We start from the raw sequence: 16,516 nt of genomic DNA on the forward strand, positions 1-16,516 counted from the left end.
CATTCTTTTCTTTTTGTCTTGTACTACAACCATGATAGCTCACATCGAGCACTTCACGGTGGCTCTAGAGATATGGCTAGAGCTCGACCAGATGTATAACCGGATGACCTTGATGAAGAGGGTTTCTTTGGAGGTGCAGATGCGGACCTTATCCGTGAATAAGTCTTCTTCACTTCGGGAACACATCAACAAGCTTCAACAGCTTCAGATGCAGGTTCAAAATGCGGAGAAGCCTATTTCCTCTAAAGACATGGCGATCACTTTGTTGTCCCAGTTGCTGCCATGATTTGGTACCTTTTATTCTGCTCTTATTACATTAGGGCGGGAGTCGACTCCTCGGTGGGAAGAGCTGGTTCCAATGGTATTGGACCAAGATGAACAGTTGAAGGGATAAAATGCTTCCAAATCGGAGGCTTTGGTTGGTCAAGCCTCTCAAAAGAAGAGGAAAGGACCAAAAAAAGGAGGAGGACATCAAATCCAAGAAGGACAAGGAGAAGGAATCAACATGCCATATTTGTGGTAAGACCGGTCATTGGAAGAAGGATTGCCCCGACAAAGACAAGAAGGATCGGAAGGATTCTGGAGCGGTGGCTACACCCTCATCAGTTGCTTTTCTACACTTAGCGGTCATTGAGGACAGTGGTGCCTCACGGCACACGACTCCTTCTCCTGTTGGTGTTGCCCATTTGTGACCTTCACATGGGCAAATTCTCATTGGAGATAGCTCTTCTATGTCTATTGCTACGCGGGTGAGATGCAACTGATTCCAAATGGACGTGGTGGTACTCACACTTCCAAGGTGTTGCATCTGCTAAGCTTAGGGTATCATTTGCTTTCGATCCATAAGATTTGTTCTCTTGGCCTCTTGGTGGAGTTTGACAGTGATGTTGTTCGAGTTCCTGATCCTGGATTGAGGAAGGTTCTTTCTTCAAGATATGAGGAGAATGGCATCTACGAATTGAAGTCTTCTATAGCTCTTACCTCTCTTCTTCTTACCTCTCAGACACAATCCAAGCTATGGCATGCTCTGTTTGGCCACCTGAACTATGAGTACCTTCGAAAGGCATCGCAAGGATCATTTGTCTGAGGTTTGCCGAACATAGAGGTGAGCCATCACCCATGTGTCTCTTGCATTTGTGGGAAACTGCATCGGGATGTGATTCCCAACAAAGCTTCACGGTGGTCTACTTCACCTATGAAGCTTGTATCTACGGATCTTTGTGGCCCGATAAGGACCGAGTCCCTGAAGGGCATCTCAGACACAATCCAAGCTATGGCATGCTCTGTTTGGCCACCTGAACTATGAGTACCTTCGAAAGGCATCGCAAGGATCATTTGTCTGAGGTTTGCCGAACATAGAGGTGAGCCATCACCCATGTGTCTCTTGCATTTGTGGGAAACTGCATCGGGATGTGATTCCCAACAAAGCTTCACGGTGGTCTACTTCACCTATGAAGCTTGTATCTACGGATCTTTGTGGCCCGATAAGGACCGAGTCCCTGAAGGGCAGCTTGTACTTCATGTTAATCGTAGATAACTATAGCAGGATGACATGGACCTATTTCTTGACGTTGAAGTCGGAGGCTTTCTCCCACTTCAAGGATTGGCTTCTCTTTGAGGAGAACCGATCTTGCCGGCGACTGAAGACCTTGCCCTCACACAAGGGTGGTGAATTTGTGTCTAATGAGTTTGCTCATTTTTTAGTAGATCGGGGCATTCACCAAGACTTTGCTAACACCAACACTCCTCAAGAGAATGGCATTTTGGAGCGGAGCACCGACAGACACCTCAATTTCTATGGGCCGAGGCAGTGGCTAACGCAATTCACATCCTCAATCGATCTCCCACTTCGGCTGTTGACAAGATGACACCTTTTTAGGCTTACTTTGGGACTAAGCCTGATGTCTCTTATTTCGGGATCTTTGGGTGTGACGCCTATGTGCACATCCCAAAGACGCAACATGACAAGTTCGAGGCAACCTTTCCGATGACAGGTTTTTGCTGGCTACAACTCCCAATCCCAAGGTTATCGTCTGTTTGATCCCGTCAAGCGGGATGTCTACACGAGCCAAGATGTGCGGTTCGTGGAAGTTCCGGTCACAGTAGGGGGTGAGGAGCACCCCGTCCTTGGAGATCCAAGGGAGAGTTGGGCTCCCGAGACAGTTCCTTTAGAGCCAAAGCCCCTTGATGGAGATTCTTCTTCTGATTCAGAGTCTTTCCTTCCACCGGCCACCTCAGTGGAGCTTCCACTAATGGTGTACTCGAGTCTCCAGCAGATGGAGAGCAACGGGAAGAGGTCCGGCCTCCTCCTCGTTGGGCCTGTGACACACTCCCATATTCAGGGATCGAGGGGGTCCTTGAGGAGGGGGAACCATAGGACGGACTGCGGAGGTCACAGAGGAATCGGACACATTCCACGGAGCTTGTTTGCTCTAACTATTGTTTTGATGACCCATGTTATGCAGGATCGAGAGCCCACTTCAGTGAAGGAGGCTTTGCAATCTGACCATTGGCGGAAGGCAATGAAAACCGAGCTGGATGCTATTGAGAGGAATGGCACATGGTACCTTGTGCCTCGTCCCTCTCACAAGAAGATGATTGGCGTCAAGTTGGTCTTCAAGACCAAGTACCTTAGCGATGGTTCTTTGGACAAGCACCAGGCTCGCCTTGTTGCTAAAGGTTTTGCTCAACGCCCAAGCATTGATTTCCATGATACTTTTGCCCCCACTACTCGTATGGCGACTATTCGAGTTGTTCTTGCCTTGGCTGGCCATAGGAGATGGCATGTCTATCAGTTGGATGTGAAGTCGGCCTTTCTCAATGGTGACTTGCAGAAGGAGATCTATGTACAGCAGCCTCCTAGCTTTGGATCCTCAGATGGGAAAGTTTACAAGTTGAAGAAGGCCTTGTATGGCCTGAATTAGTCTCTGCGTGCATGGAGCGAGAAGATTAATGTGTTTCTTCAATCAAAGTTGGGATATCGGCACTCCAAGGCCGATCCGCAGCTTTATGTGCACACTTTCGAGGCCGGTCGTGTGCTATTTGTGTTGTATGTTGATGATTTGATTCTTACAGGTGACCAGGCACAGAAGGTCCAAGAGACCAAGACAGCTTTACGTCATACGTTCGAGATGACGGATTTGGGGCTTCTTCATTTCTTCTTGGGTCACAAGATTTATCAATCTCGGAGGGGGATTTTCATCTCTCAACAAAGATACATTCAAGAGCTCTTGGTGACTTTTGAGATGGAGACTTGTCGGACCATTTCTACTCCTATGGATCCGAACTGGAAAGCCACTTGACACTCAAATTCTCCCTTGACGGATAATTCCCGCTACCGTCAATTGATTGGATCCTTGATTTGGCTACTCAACACTCGTGTTGATCTTTGTTTTGCTGTGGGTCTTTTGGCAGGGTTCATGAGTGAACCCAAACAGGTGCATTGGCAGGCTACCCTGAGGATTCTTCGGTATTTGAAGGGGGACCTCTGACTTAGGGATTTCTTATCCAGCAAGTACAAATACTTCAGATCTTGTTCTTGAAGATTGGAGCGACTCAGATTGGGCTGGCGATGTGGACCATCGGTAGTCTACTACAGGCTATTGTTTTACCTTAGGTACAGGTGATATCTCTTGGAGTAGCAAGAAGCAGCCCACGGTAGCCCTTTCTTCTACTAAGGCGGAGTATCGGGCCACGTCTTCCACCACATGTGAGATTGTGTGGCTTCAGAGATTCTTAAAGGAGCTTGGCTGCCCCCAAACTCATCCTACTCTTTTGCGGTGCGACAATGAGAGTTGCATTGCCTTGGTACAAAATCCTATATTCCATGCCCATACGAAGCACATTGAGATCCAGTATCACTTCATTCAGAAGAAGCTTCTGGATGGGACCATTGATGTGGAGTACCGCAAGATGGAGGATAATCTTGCACATTTGTTCACAAAGGCACTTCCCCAAGCTCTTCTTCGGCAACATGCCAGATCCCTCAATCTTCTGACCTGTCCAGGATCTGAGAGGGGGTGTTAGAGAGTCATTCCCTGGACAGCAAGCAATATGGACAACGCAGGAGGAGCCACGTCAACAGTACGGACAGCGCAGAGGAGCCATGTCAGCAGGCACAGGTGCCATGTCAACATAGTCGGACACGCACAACAGCAGTCAGGACCGTTTTAGGAAGTCAGCTGCATTAATTGCTATTTTTCCACTGTTGTTTATAGCAGTCCTGTCCAGCACCTGGACACATCCTCTAAGATCTAACAGAGACGGCCTGTTGAGACTGACAGCACGAGGGCTAATGAAGATTGAGGTCCTCAAGGCAGAGACATACGCAGATATTTTCTCTGCACCCGTGTATATTTCTGCACTCCTATACAGCATACTACACTGCAGATTTTCTGTGTTTCATTGTCTCCTCTCTCTCTCTCTTCTCTTTGTGTTCACTCTCTCTCTGTCTTGGTCCTACACTTCCGGATCGTTGCACTCTGACACACCAATCTCACTGATGTTTTGAGCTTCTTTCCTCTAGAATCTCCTCTTGAGCTAAGAAATGCATTCTATGCTGATTATCCACTTAAATAGCCCCAAAACAAACTTAATTTAATGAAAACCCTAAAATGGGGAGTGGTTCAAGAGAATTTAGTGAAACCCCAATTTGAGAGAGGCCATCCTCATCTATAAATAGACAAGCTGCCCCCATTCAATTTTATTCACTTCTGTGCAAGTTTCTCATCTGTGAGTGTAGATTTCAGCCATCAATCCACACACACGTGGTCCTCCAGCCCCAGCGCCTGTTGCCACACCTTCCTCTGTATCTAGCACCTCCCTATCAGCATTGGCAACAATTTTCTGACCCTCCTCTACTTGTGTTTGGAGCTGCCACAACTTGGTGATAGCATACACTACATGCGTCAGCTCTCTTGAGCTTGCGTTTGGTATCCATCAACACCAAGCAACAACTCCTAGATATCAAGCCACAACTAACAACTCTCTTCCATATCTTTCTTGCTTGCGTTTGGTGCTCTAGGCCTTCCTGACACTTGCATTTGTTGTATCCTCTTCATCCTACACTCCGACTTGTGGTCACAGAGTTGGGATCCGTCTCTGATGGACGTCACTCTCCGCCACATTGCTTTGCCCTTAGGCATATTGAATACTCTTACATTCATTTACAACTTTCATTCACTTCAGATTTGTGTTCTTTCTATCCCTTCTATTTGTGTTTGAGCTTCAGTGTTTAAGTTTTGAATTTTGCTTCTAGGTTCTGAGTTTTGCTTTGTCTGTTTGTGTTTCTCTTGTTGTACTTCTGTCGTGGTCATACACTCTCTATTTCCTCAATGCAAACCCTAGCAATGCCTCCACAGTCTTCTTCACATGGTATCAAAGTTAGTGCTCTTATAAAGAGTATCATGCAGATATTGTGGAGTGCTAGTCTTTACACGAGGTATGCAATACAACTCGTAACGAATCACAATGTCACAAACATCTTCTTCTCGTGACCCCATGATGTCTTATCAAGCATCTCTATCATTGGAGTCCTTGAGGAGGCGTTATGAACTTGGTGAGAAAGACAACACTCCACATTCACCCTCACTATCACCCTCTACGTTTACACCTATGCCACATATTCCAAATTTCATTAACCTCACAGAGGAGAAGTTTGAGTAGTACTTATGCAATAAATATGAATCACAAGACATTCCTTCCATTTTTGCTACTCCTTCCGGACCGCTTGGTGAGGTTGGCCACCTTTCTGATCATGGAGACAATACAACATTTGGGATGATTGGCAATCCATCTTCATCATATTGGCCAAGTCTTGTGTCAAGTTCGTACAACTCTTTTTAGCCATTCGAATCAAAACCCTCTCCTGTTTTGCCTTTTGGTGTGCAAGATCCAATGATCAAATGTATATAAATCTTAATAGAGGGGGCTCAAGAAGCAAACATTCATCATCAAGTATACCTACATCTTTTGTTTCATTTAAGCAAGTCAATCACTCTTTTTCTCTTCCTCTCACCCCACCCTTTTCTCTTGAAGCCATATGTCATGAAGACGTATATTTTTGAAACCTCACTTAACATGTGGATTAATTTTTAACCACATGGTTATGTAAATGTTGCACATCTGAGGTGTAACTGGGGTTAGAGTAAATTTACCAGCCCGGGACTCGAAGAAATCACAGGATGTCAAAGGCAAAAGTTGTTATAAGTTATGCCGCACAAGTACTTGGTGATATCTGGTGCCAGTTGTTGGCCCAAGTCATTCATTTGACCATAAGTGTCACTTGGTGACACTACAAAAAGTGGCGTTTAATGGTACCTAGCGCCAATCTCATGGTCAAAGATGACGTAGAGACACTCGAGAATGGAAGTTGCCTAGCCAATTTTATTATTGCCCAATCAAATTATTTTTTAGGGCACCGAAATAATAATTAGATTAATTTTCTATATTTAAAGACTGAAAATTGATATTTCATTATAGATAATGCTGAAAAAACCATTTGAAGAGATTGCCACTTGTCAAAAATGCCCATGCAAGACTGAAAAACGTCTTTAGAGGCTGGAGAGAGACATTTTAGTGTTTTCAATCTGCAAAAGAGAAGCAAGATGTTGCTGGTTTGATTTGCAGCCATTGGAGGAACTTCTGAGGTAGCCAAGGGCAGGAGAAGACCAATCAACAACACGTGACAACATCTACAGGCTGTTGAGACAGGGCAGCAACAGTAAATCATGGATTTTCTTTAATTCTTTGCATCTACAAGCTGTTGAGACGAACCAACAGGTAGTAAATGACAGATTTTCTTCCGTTCTTCACAACAAAACTCCACATTTTGTCTCTCCTTAGCATTCTCTCTCATCTTCCAGCCTTTCTACATCCTTGCTCTAAAGATTACAGTATTGAGATCACCAAAGGCTGAGAAATTTCAGATTTCTCTACTGTAAACACTAATTTTCAGTAAAAATTAGGGTCTATCAGAAGCCTCGAGAAGCGTACCAAAAATTGAAAGCTCAAAGACTAGATTCAACAAGGCTGAAGCTATTTTTAGTCAAATTCAAGTGAAGGGACCAACAAATCAATGAATTTGGGGTATTTTCCATCTCCATCAAAGCAAGTGAAGATCAATTAATTGCCCGAACCAAGGGCCAAATCAGATTGAAGACTTACTAGTCATTTTGGACAGTAAGGTAAGTTGGAATATTGAAAGGGATTGGGAAAATCCCATTGTATATCAACTTCTTCTCCAATTAAGTTAAATAAGTACAGAAAGAGGTGCCAGTTTTGGGGACAACAAGATGTCCAATGTCCAAGATTTAATGGTAAAGTGTACATTTCAGTTTTGTGAATTGTTAATTGTTGTAAATAGTGCTTAATCAAGTTATTTACCACCCTATCCGAGGAGGAAGGCCAGTTTCTGTGAGAGTGCACTGCGGAAGAGGAAATACGAACACGGAGGGAGAGAGAGAGAGAAAGCAGAAAATAAGGAAGAGAAATCTGCACTAACTGAAATGAATGCTGAATACAAACGAGAAGGCGGAAGGAGACTGATCAGTCCCTGCACGCAGCCCACAGCGTCAGTGAGGGCACCAGATCAGACTGATGATGATTGCAGCACCACCACGGGGGAGGAGTGTCGGAATCTGCAAGAAGACAAGTGATCAAGTGGGGAGGGGGGCTGCCTATAAATAGGCAAAAGGACAAACCCTAACCCTAACCCTAAAATGGGCGCAAACCCTAAAAATGCCCTAAAATGGGCGCCCCACAACAGTGACCAAAAAGTGGCCGGGCAACCAGTGGCTGCCCACTAAAAGAGGCCAAAAAGAAATGCACATCCTAAGACAGCCAGTCGAGAGTGACTAGCCTCCCCCATCATAACACATGACAGACATGTCAGAGCTCCTAATGTCCTCGTCTGACTCAGACTGAGGCTCACAGGCAGGAGATGACAAGGCATGGCAAACATGACTGCTAACAGTTTCATGGTTTCATTGCCGAGATTACCACTCAATCCCTTGATTTGGTGGGCCCGAGGCACGTGATTACAAGCAAAAGCTTTGTGTTGGTGCTGATTTTTACTCTTAGCTGAGAAATTACAGCAATATGTCTTTATACAATGAGATGACTAAAGCAGTGATGATGCCCCTCAGTATGAACATTCAAATGGGAATAAAGGAAATGCAATGCCCGACCTTGAACAAGGCTCAAACCATGGATAGTAAGCTGAAAATCTTGTTGTTGGACACGATGCATGATCTTCAAGGCATAAGGAGGCTGATGAGCAGCAAAGTGAAGAGAAACTTGATGACCAATTCAAAATCAGATGAGAATAGCAGCAAATCTCTTTGCTGAATTGGCAAAGGATCCTCAATTTACCTAAATTGGCAGAGGACAGCAAAGCCAAGAAGAAAAAGACGTCTTCTACACCTTTAAGACGGCAAGATGCATCAAAGATAATGCCAAACCCTTCATTTGAAGCTCCCAAAGATGCTAATGAAATAAAACAGTTGGTACCTACGGAGCAAGGAATGCAAATGCAGGCCGTCACAGAAGTGTCAATCCAATGGCATGCATACTATGATGGGGCAGCCAAGATATTTTAGTGGAAGCACGATTTTTCATACTGTAGTTGAACAAGGACCGCATATGGGAATGTATGGCATAAATCCCTATGGTATGTAGCTACCAATGCATGGTGTGCAAGGCCCAATGTATTCAGATATGGCTGAAAATATGCAAAACCCTATCTATGGCAGCATTGGCTTGATGCTTGGGGCACAAAGTAGCATATTTGGTACTGCATCTACACCCCCGAATGCTTATGGGGCTCAAGGAATGAATGCTAGTCATGCAAATGCTCTGTTTAGCGTTGGTTTTGATGTAAATTCAGCAAATGCAACCTTTTTGCAGCAGCCAATGTATGACAACTTGACACCCAAAGAGGCAGCAAAAGACTATGATAAGGGTGGCAGGAAGGTACCACCTATTCTGCAAACTGAGGATAAGATCTTTGAGGCTGATCATTATGTGGAAAACTTGGATGTAGCCTACGCAAAGATAAAATATGCACTTTAGAGATCGCAAGAAAAGCAAAAGAGGGCAATTGATTGCCATAGATGAAACAATGAAAGGATGAGAAAGATTGTATCCGAAGTTGAGCATGAGATACTATGGGCCCTTCCAGGTATCAGAGAAGATTAGCGATGTGGCATATCAGCTGAAATTACCTCCACATTGGCAGATACACAATAACTTCCATATCAGTTAGTTGAGTTTCATGGTGATGTGCCAGAGGATATGTCTGCTCAAAATCACCCTCGGGTTGAGGAGTTGGATGAGATTTTGATACCCGAGCAAATTTTAGCACATATGGAAAAAAAGGTCAAAGGTAAAGTTTCCAAGAGATACTGGTGAAATTTCACAATTATTCACCAATGGATGCCAAATGGATGGAAGAGGATGACTTGGCAGACCTTCCTCAATTGTTGCAGCTTTACCTAGATACCTTTCAGTTAAAGATGACTTCAGTTCGGACTCCGTCAAGTTCAGCAAAGCAAGGCTCCAGAGTATTGCCTGATGCTCAAGGGGGAGGTAGCACTTCCACTCCTCCAGTTATGGACAGCTCTCGTATCTAGTGGATCACAGATGTATTCGACATCCATCCAAGGTACTGCACTGACAGTATGTTTACCATGAGGTCACTACTTAATGTAATAGTCATTGTGACATGTATGCAGTTGAGTATGAGTTTCACCCGCGCACTGAAACTATACTTTTGCATTAGCTTAAGATCAATTTGGCATGAATTTTGCCTCAATTTTGAGATAAAAATTCTGATCGGTCTCAACTTAGTTTTTGATCACCTTGAGAACCATTTATGGTCCCTTTTGGGATCAATTTGCATCAAATTTTGCATTGATTGTTGGTCAGTTTTTGCAATGATTTTGTGATCAGTTTGGGATCACGTTTGCAGCAATTTGTGACCAGTTCTCAGATCAGCAAGTGATCAGTTTATGATCAAATTATGCTTAGTTTTCAATGGTTTACATTTGGTTCTATCGACAACAGCATATGTTATGATGCCATTGATGTTTTAGCCATGGTTTATGCTTGGTTATACTATGCTATGGTTTGGTTTTTCCATATGAGTTGAGCTCATGAGAAATAGACATGTCACATGATAATCTGGCAATGTTATAAAAATTCTTTGTGAGTCTTATGTTATGATTGGCTGGTAATTTTCACCATGTGTTGGACATATGGAATGGTTGGGCAACAGTGTGCAATGTTGTGTTAACTATGATGTGCCTTGTGGAAATTCCAATCCACTACTTTGCTTTTCATGCATTTGGCAGTGCAATCGAGGGTGATTGCAAGGATTTTAAAGGGAAGGGCTGTCATGAGGACATGTATTTTTGAAACGTCACTTAACATGCGGATTAATTTTTAACCATATGGTTAAGTAAATGTTGCACATGTGAGGTGTAACTAGGATTAAAGTAAATTTATGAGCCTGAGACTCGAGGAAATCATGGGATGTCAAAGGTAAAAGTTGCTATAAGTTATGCCGCACAGGTAAGCCAGGTGGTGCTACAGGCGTGTGCTGCAAAGAACCAAGTCGATGCGGCGTCGGGAATCGAGGGGCAGCACAGGCTATACAGGAGCAGACTTGACGAGCTGGAGACAGCAGGCGTGAGAGGCGGGCTTGGTCAAAGGGGGCGAGGCGGCTGCAAGCATCGTCAAAGGTGGGCGTGAGGGGCACTAATCAAGGGTGACACAGCCAACGTAGGTAGGCGGGAGCATAGACGGGTTGTAGGGGCAATGGCGGGCAACGCAAGGCACAGGGGAGCTGCACTTGTTGGAGGTTCAGATGGGTGGCTCAGGCACAAGCGGGCTCGGCGTCGTTGGGCACAGGCAAGTTGCACTGGTCAAGGGCAGCAATTAGGTGCAATTGGCGGGGCAACTGGTGTTGGCGCTAGTACAGGCTGCAAGTCACTCGCTGTTCCAGGTGATAGATACACGGATACACCTTGAGTAGGTGACCACCTCTAAGACAGGCTACTGGTTATTGAGCAAAGGAAGTGCAGTCTGAGCTGAAAACAAAGAGCATACTGAGTTGTGCTCTGCTCTGATATCAAATGTGAGAGGATGAGAGGATCAAAGCTCAGCTGAGAGTGCAATAGACAGTGTGGAGAGTGAAGTACAATACCCAATGCAATAGACTAAAAGAGTATAAGCTGAAAGTACAAAGTACAACCCTTAAACCTTAGGGTGGTATGGGATTGTTCACACCCGAACACAATAAGTGCCCGTAAGTGTGTGACATAAGCACATACGAAAGAAGACAATAAGCCTAGGGGAAAAAACCTCTCGTCTACATCCACCTCTACTACACTGGGAATAAATGAAGTGATATGACTACTGAATATACAATGCTCCTGCAGCAAACACACTATGCACTGAATGAATATTGAACCTCGAACTCATGTATCTCAAGGATTAGGTAAGGGTAATGAACTAGAGAGTGTGTCGTACTCCGAACGGATCCTAAATCCCAACAAGGCAGTCTCCGAGTGTCGAACAACAGTAACCATAGCCTGCATGTGGCTAGACCTAATGCAAATGGCAGTCTAGAGAGAGTGTGTGTTGTAAATGCAAGCTGAGGAGAGAGAAAACAGCAATGACAACTGACAGGAGAGAGAAAAACTAGCAAGGTGGCAGCTAGGGCCTACAAATGCAGCAGTATGCTGACGTGGCAGGCTATACGACAGTCAGATGTGTGGACAACAACAGCTGCCTGGTTGGAAACAACAGCAAAATGATGATGGAGAGCTGGAAACATACTCCAGATGAGTGAAGACCACAATGGACAGCTTGGACTACGATGTCCTCCGTGAACGGGGTGTGGGCAGCAAGCTGAAAACACTTGAAACCTGCAAAAACGAGAGTAAGATTGAATAGAGGACAGCATACCTATTTATAGAAAGTTTGGACCCTCCCAAATGGGTTTGTGCTTATGGGATACAGACACTCTCTAGAAACACATTTCTTTTAAATAAACAAGGTTTCTTCCTTAATTAAGCATGTTTCGGGGTTATTTAAGTCAAGCTAATGCATTTTTTGCTCAGCATCCCCTCTCAAGCCCAACAATGGTGCCACGAGAAGTACGCACCATCTGTAAAGAAAATACCCTAACATAGAAGCATAAACAAAAACCGTACGACAAAGCACATACTGATAAAAAAACACAGTTAGGATTAGGGTTAGGGCAACTCAGAGACAATGAACACAGTTAATAAATGAAATGATATGACTACTAATAATAAGATGCTCATACAGCAAACGCACTATGCAGTGAATGAATATTGTACCTCGAATTCATGTATCTCAAGGATCAGGGTAGAGGTAATAAGCTGGAAAGTGTGTCGTACTCCGAACGGATCCCGAATCGTAGCAGGGCAGCCTTCGGATGTCGAACACCAACAAACGCAGCAATGAGAAGCTGGATCTGATGCAAACAGCAGTGAGGAGAGAGAAAGACTAAAAACGCAGGCAACAGGTGAGAAAAACTAAAAATGCAAGCAGGACAGCTTGCAGGAGAGAGAAAGACTAAAAATGCAAGCAACAAGTGAGAGAAAGACTAAAAACGCAGGTAGGACAACTTGTAGGACAGAGAAATACTAAAAACGTAGGCAACAAGTGAGAGAAAGACTAAAAACGTAGGCAAGATAGCCTGCAAGAGAGAGAAAGACTAAAAACGCAGGCAAGACAGCCTGCAAGGGAAAAAAACTGTAGCGACACTGACAGGTAAGAGAAAGACTGCAGCGACTGCAACAGGAGAGAGAAAACTGTCAAAGCGGCAGCTAGAGCCTGCAAACGCAGCAGTTTGCTGACGTGGCATGCTGTACGACAATAGTGTAGATGATCAGCAGTCAGTCGCTAGGCAGAAACAGCAGTAATCAGCGTGTAGAGGGCTGGAAACAGGCGCCAGACTATAGGGAACAGTGATGGACAGCAAGGGCTAAGATGTCCTTCGCGAACGGGGTGTGGGCAACAAGCTGATAACACCTCAAATCTACAAAAACGAGATTGAGGGGAAAGTGGAAGGCTCGCTGCCAATTTATAGAAAATTAGGGTTCTAAATCCTCTCCCACTAAACTCTCTCGATCCGCTCCCCGTTTTAGGGTTTTGGTTAAAATAAGCCTAAAATAAGCATCTTTTGGGGCTGTTTAAGTGGCTAAGAGAAATTCTTAACACAACACTCCCTCTCAGGCCCAAAATAGGGTAAGAAAAGTAGGCCAGCCTAAATTTTGATTTACCCCAAGGCGTCCCACCCCAAAGCAGCCAAGGCATCGGACAAAGGGTACAGGTCAACTGCCCAGTGGTCTATCAAGACTACAGAGGCAATGGTTATCTTACCAAGGGAGCCCAAGTGATCACCCCAGAGAGGCCAAGGCATCGGACCAAGGGTGCTCGACAACTGCCCAAGGGCCTACCAAGTCCTACAAAGGCGGATGGAATCAATGGACCTTTTTTTTTTAATGTTTGGAAACTACATAAATAATATAGGGACAGCGGCCGATTAAGTGACAGATAGGAAAAGATAAAGAGAGTTTTAAACCCAAGTCAAGTACAAAACTAGCAGACCAATCCCTCGCACTGACTAGGATAAGTGCCTAAGGATGAGAACAAGTGTGTGTATGTACCAATCATGTGGTGAATATGTGGAAAGGCAAAAAAGAGGATGGTGGGCTTAGCAAGACAAGCAAAACAAGCAAGCAAGCAAGGGTAGAGAAACTGCAGTTAGGAGAACTACCATGTGTTATGCTACAAATATGGTGGATCCTAGAGTCGACCACTCCAAAAGACCGAAAAGGGATAAATGCGCATAGATGCATGTTTACATGAACAAAATGCCAATGCATGGGGTAATACAAAGGGAGATGCAAGATGTCATGCTCATGCAATATGCTATGCAACGGTGCTTCTAGGACAGTGCCCTTTTACAATCAGGTGCGATGCAGCTTATTCTAGATGGACATGGTGGTACCCACACCTCTGAGGTGTTGCATGTGCTAGGATTGCTGTATCATTTACTTTCGGTTCATAAGATTTGTGCTCTTGGCCTCTTGGTGGAATTTGACAGTGATACTATTCAAGTCCTTGATCGTGGATCGAGGAAGGTTCTCTCTGCAGGGTATGAGGAGAATGGAGTCTACAAATTGAAGTCTTCTTCAGCTCTTACTTCTCTTATTCTTACTTCTCAAACACAGTCCAAGCTATGGTATGCTCGGTTTGGCCACCTGAACTACAAGTACCTTCAGAAGGCGTCGCAAGGGTCGTCTGTTCGAGGCTTGCCGGACATAGTGATGAGCCATCAGCCATGTGTCTCTTGTATTCATGGGAAACTGCATCGGGATGCGATTCCCAACAAAGCTTCTAGGAGGTCTACTTTACCCATGGAGCTTGTATCTACGGATCTTTGTGGCCCGATAAGGATCGAGTCCCTGAAGGGGAGCTTGTGCTTCATGTTGATCGTAGATGACTACAGCAAGATGACTTGGGTCTATTTCTTGACTTTGAAGTCGGAGGCTTTTTCTCATTTCAAGGATTGGCTTCTCTTTGAGGAGAATGGTTCTGGCCGGCGATTGAAGACCTTGCATTCAGACAAGGGAGATGAATTTATGTCTAATGAGTTTGCTCGTTTTTATGCAGATAGAGGCATTCACCAAGAGTTTGCTAACGCCAATACTCCCCAAGAGAATGGCATTTTGGAGCGGAAGAACCGAAGTGTGATCAAGATGGCATGCACCATGATGGAGCATCGACAGACACCTCAGTTTCTGTGGGCCGAGGCAGTGGCTACCGCAGTTCACATCCTTAATCGATCTCCCACTTCGACCGTTGACAAGATGACACCTTTTGAGGCTTACTTCGGGACTAAGCCTGATGCCTCTTATTTCTGGATCTTTGGGTGTGACGCTTATGTGCACATTCCGAAGATGCAGCGTGATAAGTTCGAGGCGGCTTCCCGACGACATGTTTTTGTTGACTATAGCTCCTAGTCCCAAGGTTACCGTTTGTTTGATCCCGTCAAGTGGGATGTCTACACGAGCCGAGATGTGCGGTTCGTGGAAGTACTAGCCACAAAGGGGGGTGAGGAGCACCCCGTCCTTGGAGATCCAGGGGAGAGTTGGGCTCCCAAGATAGTTCCTTTGGAGCCAGAGCCTCTTGATGGAGATTCTTCTTTGGATTCAGAGTCTTCTCTTCCATCCACCACCCCTGAGGAGCTTCTGCCGGTGGATGTTCCTGAGTCTTCAGCAGATGGAGAGCGATGGGGAGAGGTTCGTCCTCCTCCTTGTTGGGCCCGTGACACCCTCCGAGATTCAAGGATCGAGGGGGTCCCTGAGGAGTGGGAACCGCAGGATGGACCGCGGAAGACCAAGTACCTTAGCGATGGTTCTTTGGATAAGCACAAGGCTCGCCTTGTTGCCAAAGGTTTTGCTCAACGCCCAGACATTGATTTCCATGATACTTTTGCCCCCACTGCTTGTATGGCGACTATTCGCGCTGTTCTTGCCTTGGCTGGCCATAGGAGATGGCCTGTTTATCAGTTGGATGTGAAGTCGGTCTTTCTGAATGGTGACTTGTAGTAGAAGACCTATGTTGAGCAGCCTCCTGGCTTTGGATCCTCGGATGGGAAAGTTTACAGGTTGAAGAAGGCCTTGTATGGCCTCAAGCAGGCTCCGGGTGCATGGAATGAGAAGATTGATTCATTTCTTCAGTCAAAGTTGGGATATCGGCGCTCCAAAGCCGATCCGCAGCTTTATGTGCGCACTTCTGAGGTTGGTCGTGTGTTGTTCGTGTTATATCTTGATGATTTGATTTTGACAAGGCATCATGCCCAGAAGGTCCGCGAGACTAAGACAGCTTTACATCAGGCATTTGAGATGACCGATTTGAGGCTTCTACATTTCTTCTTAGGTCCCGAGATTTATCAATCTCAGAGGGGGATTTTCATCTCAGCAGAGGTACATTCAGGAGCTCTTGGTGACTTTTGAGATGGAGACTTGTCGGCCCATTACCACTCCTATAGATCCAAATTGGAAGGCCACTTCACACTCAGATTCTCTTGTGATGGATGCTTCACGCTACCGTCAGTTGATTGGATCCTTGATTTGGCTTCTCAACACTCGTGTTGATCTTTGTTTTGCTGTGGGTCTTTTAGCAAGGTTCATGATGGAACCCAAACAGGTGCATTGGCAGGCTGCCTTGAGGATTCTTCGGTATTTGAGGGGGACCTTTGACTTAGGGATTTCTTATCCCGCAGGTACAGATGCTTTAGATCTGGTTCTTGCAGGTTGGAGTGACTCGGATTGGGCTGGCGATGTGGACCACCGACGGTCTACTACAGGCTACTGTTTTATCTTAGGTACAGGTGTTATCTCTTAGAGTAGCAAGAAGTAGCCCACGGTAGCCCTTTTTTCTAGTAAAGCAGAGTATCGGGTTGCGTCTTCCACCA

At 45.2% G+C, this 16,516-nt stretch overlaps 1 protein-coding gene across 5 annotated transcripts in view; it reads right to left on the reverse strand.

Annotated features, from left to right (window-relative positions):
- The window catches only part of LOC148041902 (argininosuccinate synthase, chloroplastic-like), a 143,181-nt gene that overhangs the window by 104,386 nt on the left and 22,279 nt on the right, over window positions 1–16,516 (reverse strand). The window contains exon 2 of one of the 5 annotated variants that reach the window (XM_087683936.1): window positions 12,366–12,502. The exons of the other annotated variants lie outside the window; for them this stretch is intronic. Within the exon in view, the coding sequence (XP_087540062.1) occupies window positions 12,366–12,502 (137 nt within the window). The remainder of the gene's footprint in view (window positions 1–12,365; window positions 12,503–16,516) is intronic. 5 annotated transcript variants of the gene reach the window in all.

Source organism: Lygodium microphyllum, chromosome 1 (assembly GCF_053477565.2).
Source record: "Lygodium microphyllum isolate KBCC chromosome 1, Lygodium_microphyllum_v1.1.10, whole genome shotgun sequence".
In the NCBI taxonomy this organism is placed as follows: Eukaryota; Viridiplantae; Streptophyta; class Polypodiopsida; order Schizaeales; family Lygodiaceae; genus Lygodium; species Lygodium microphyllum.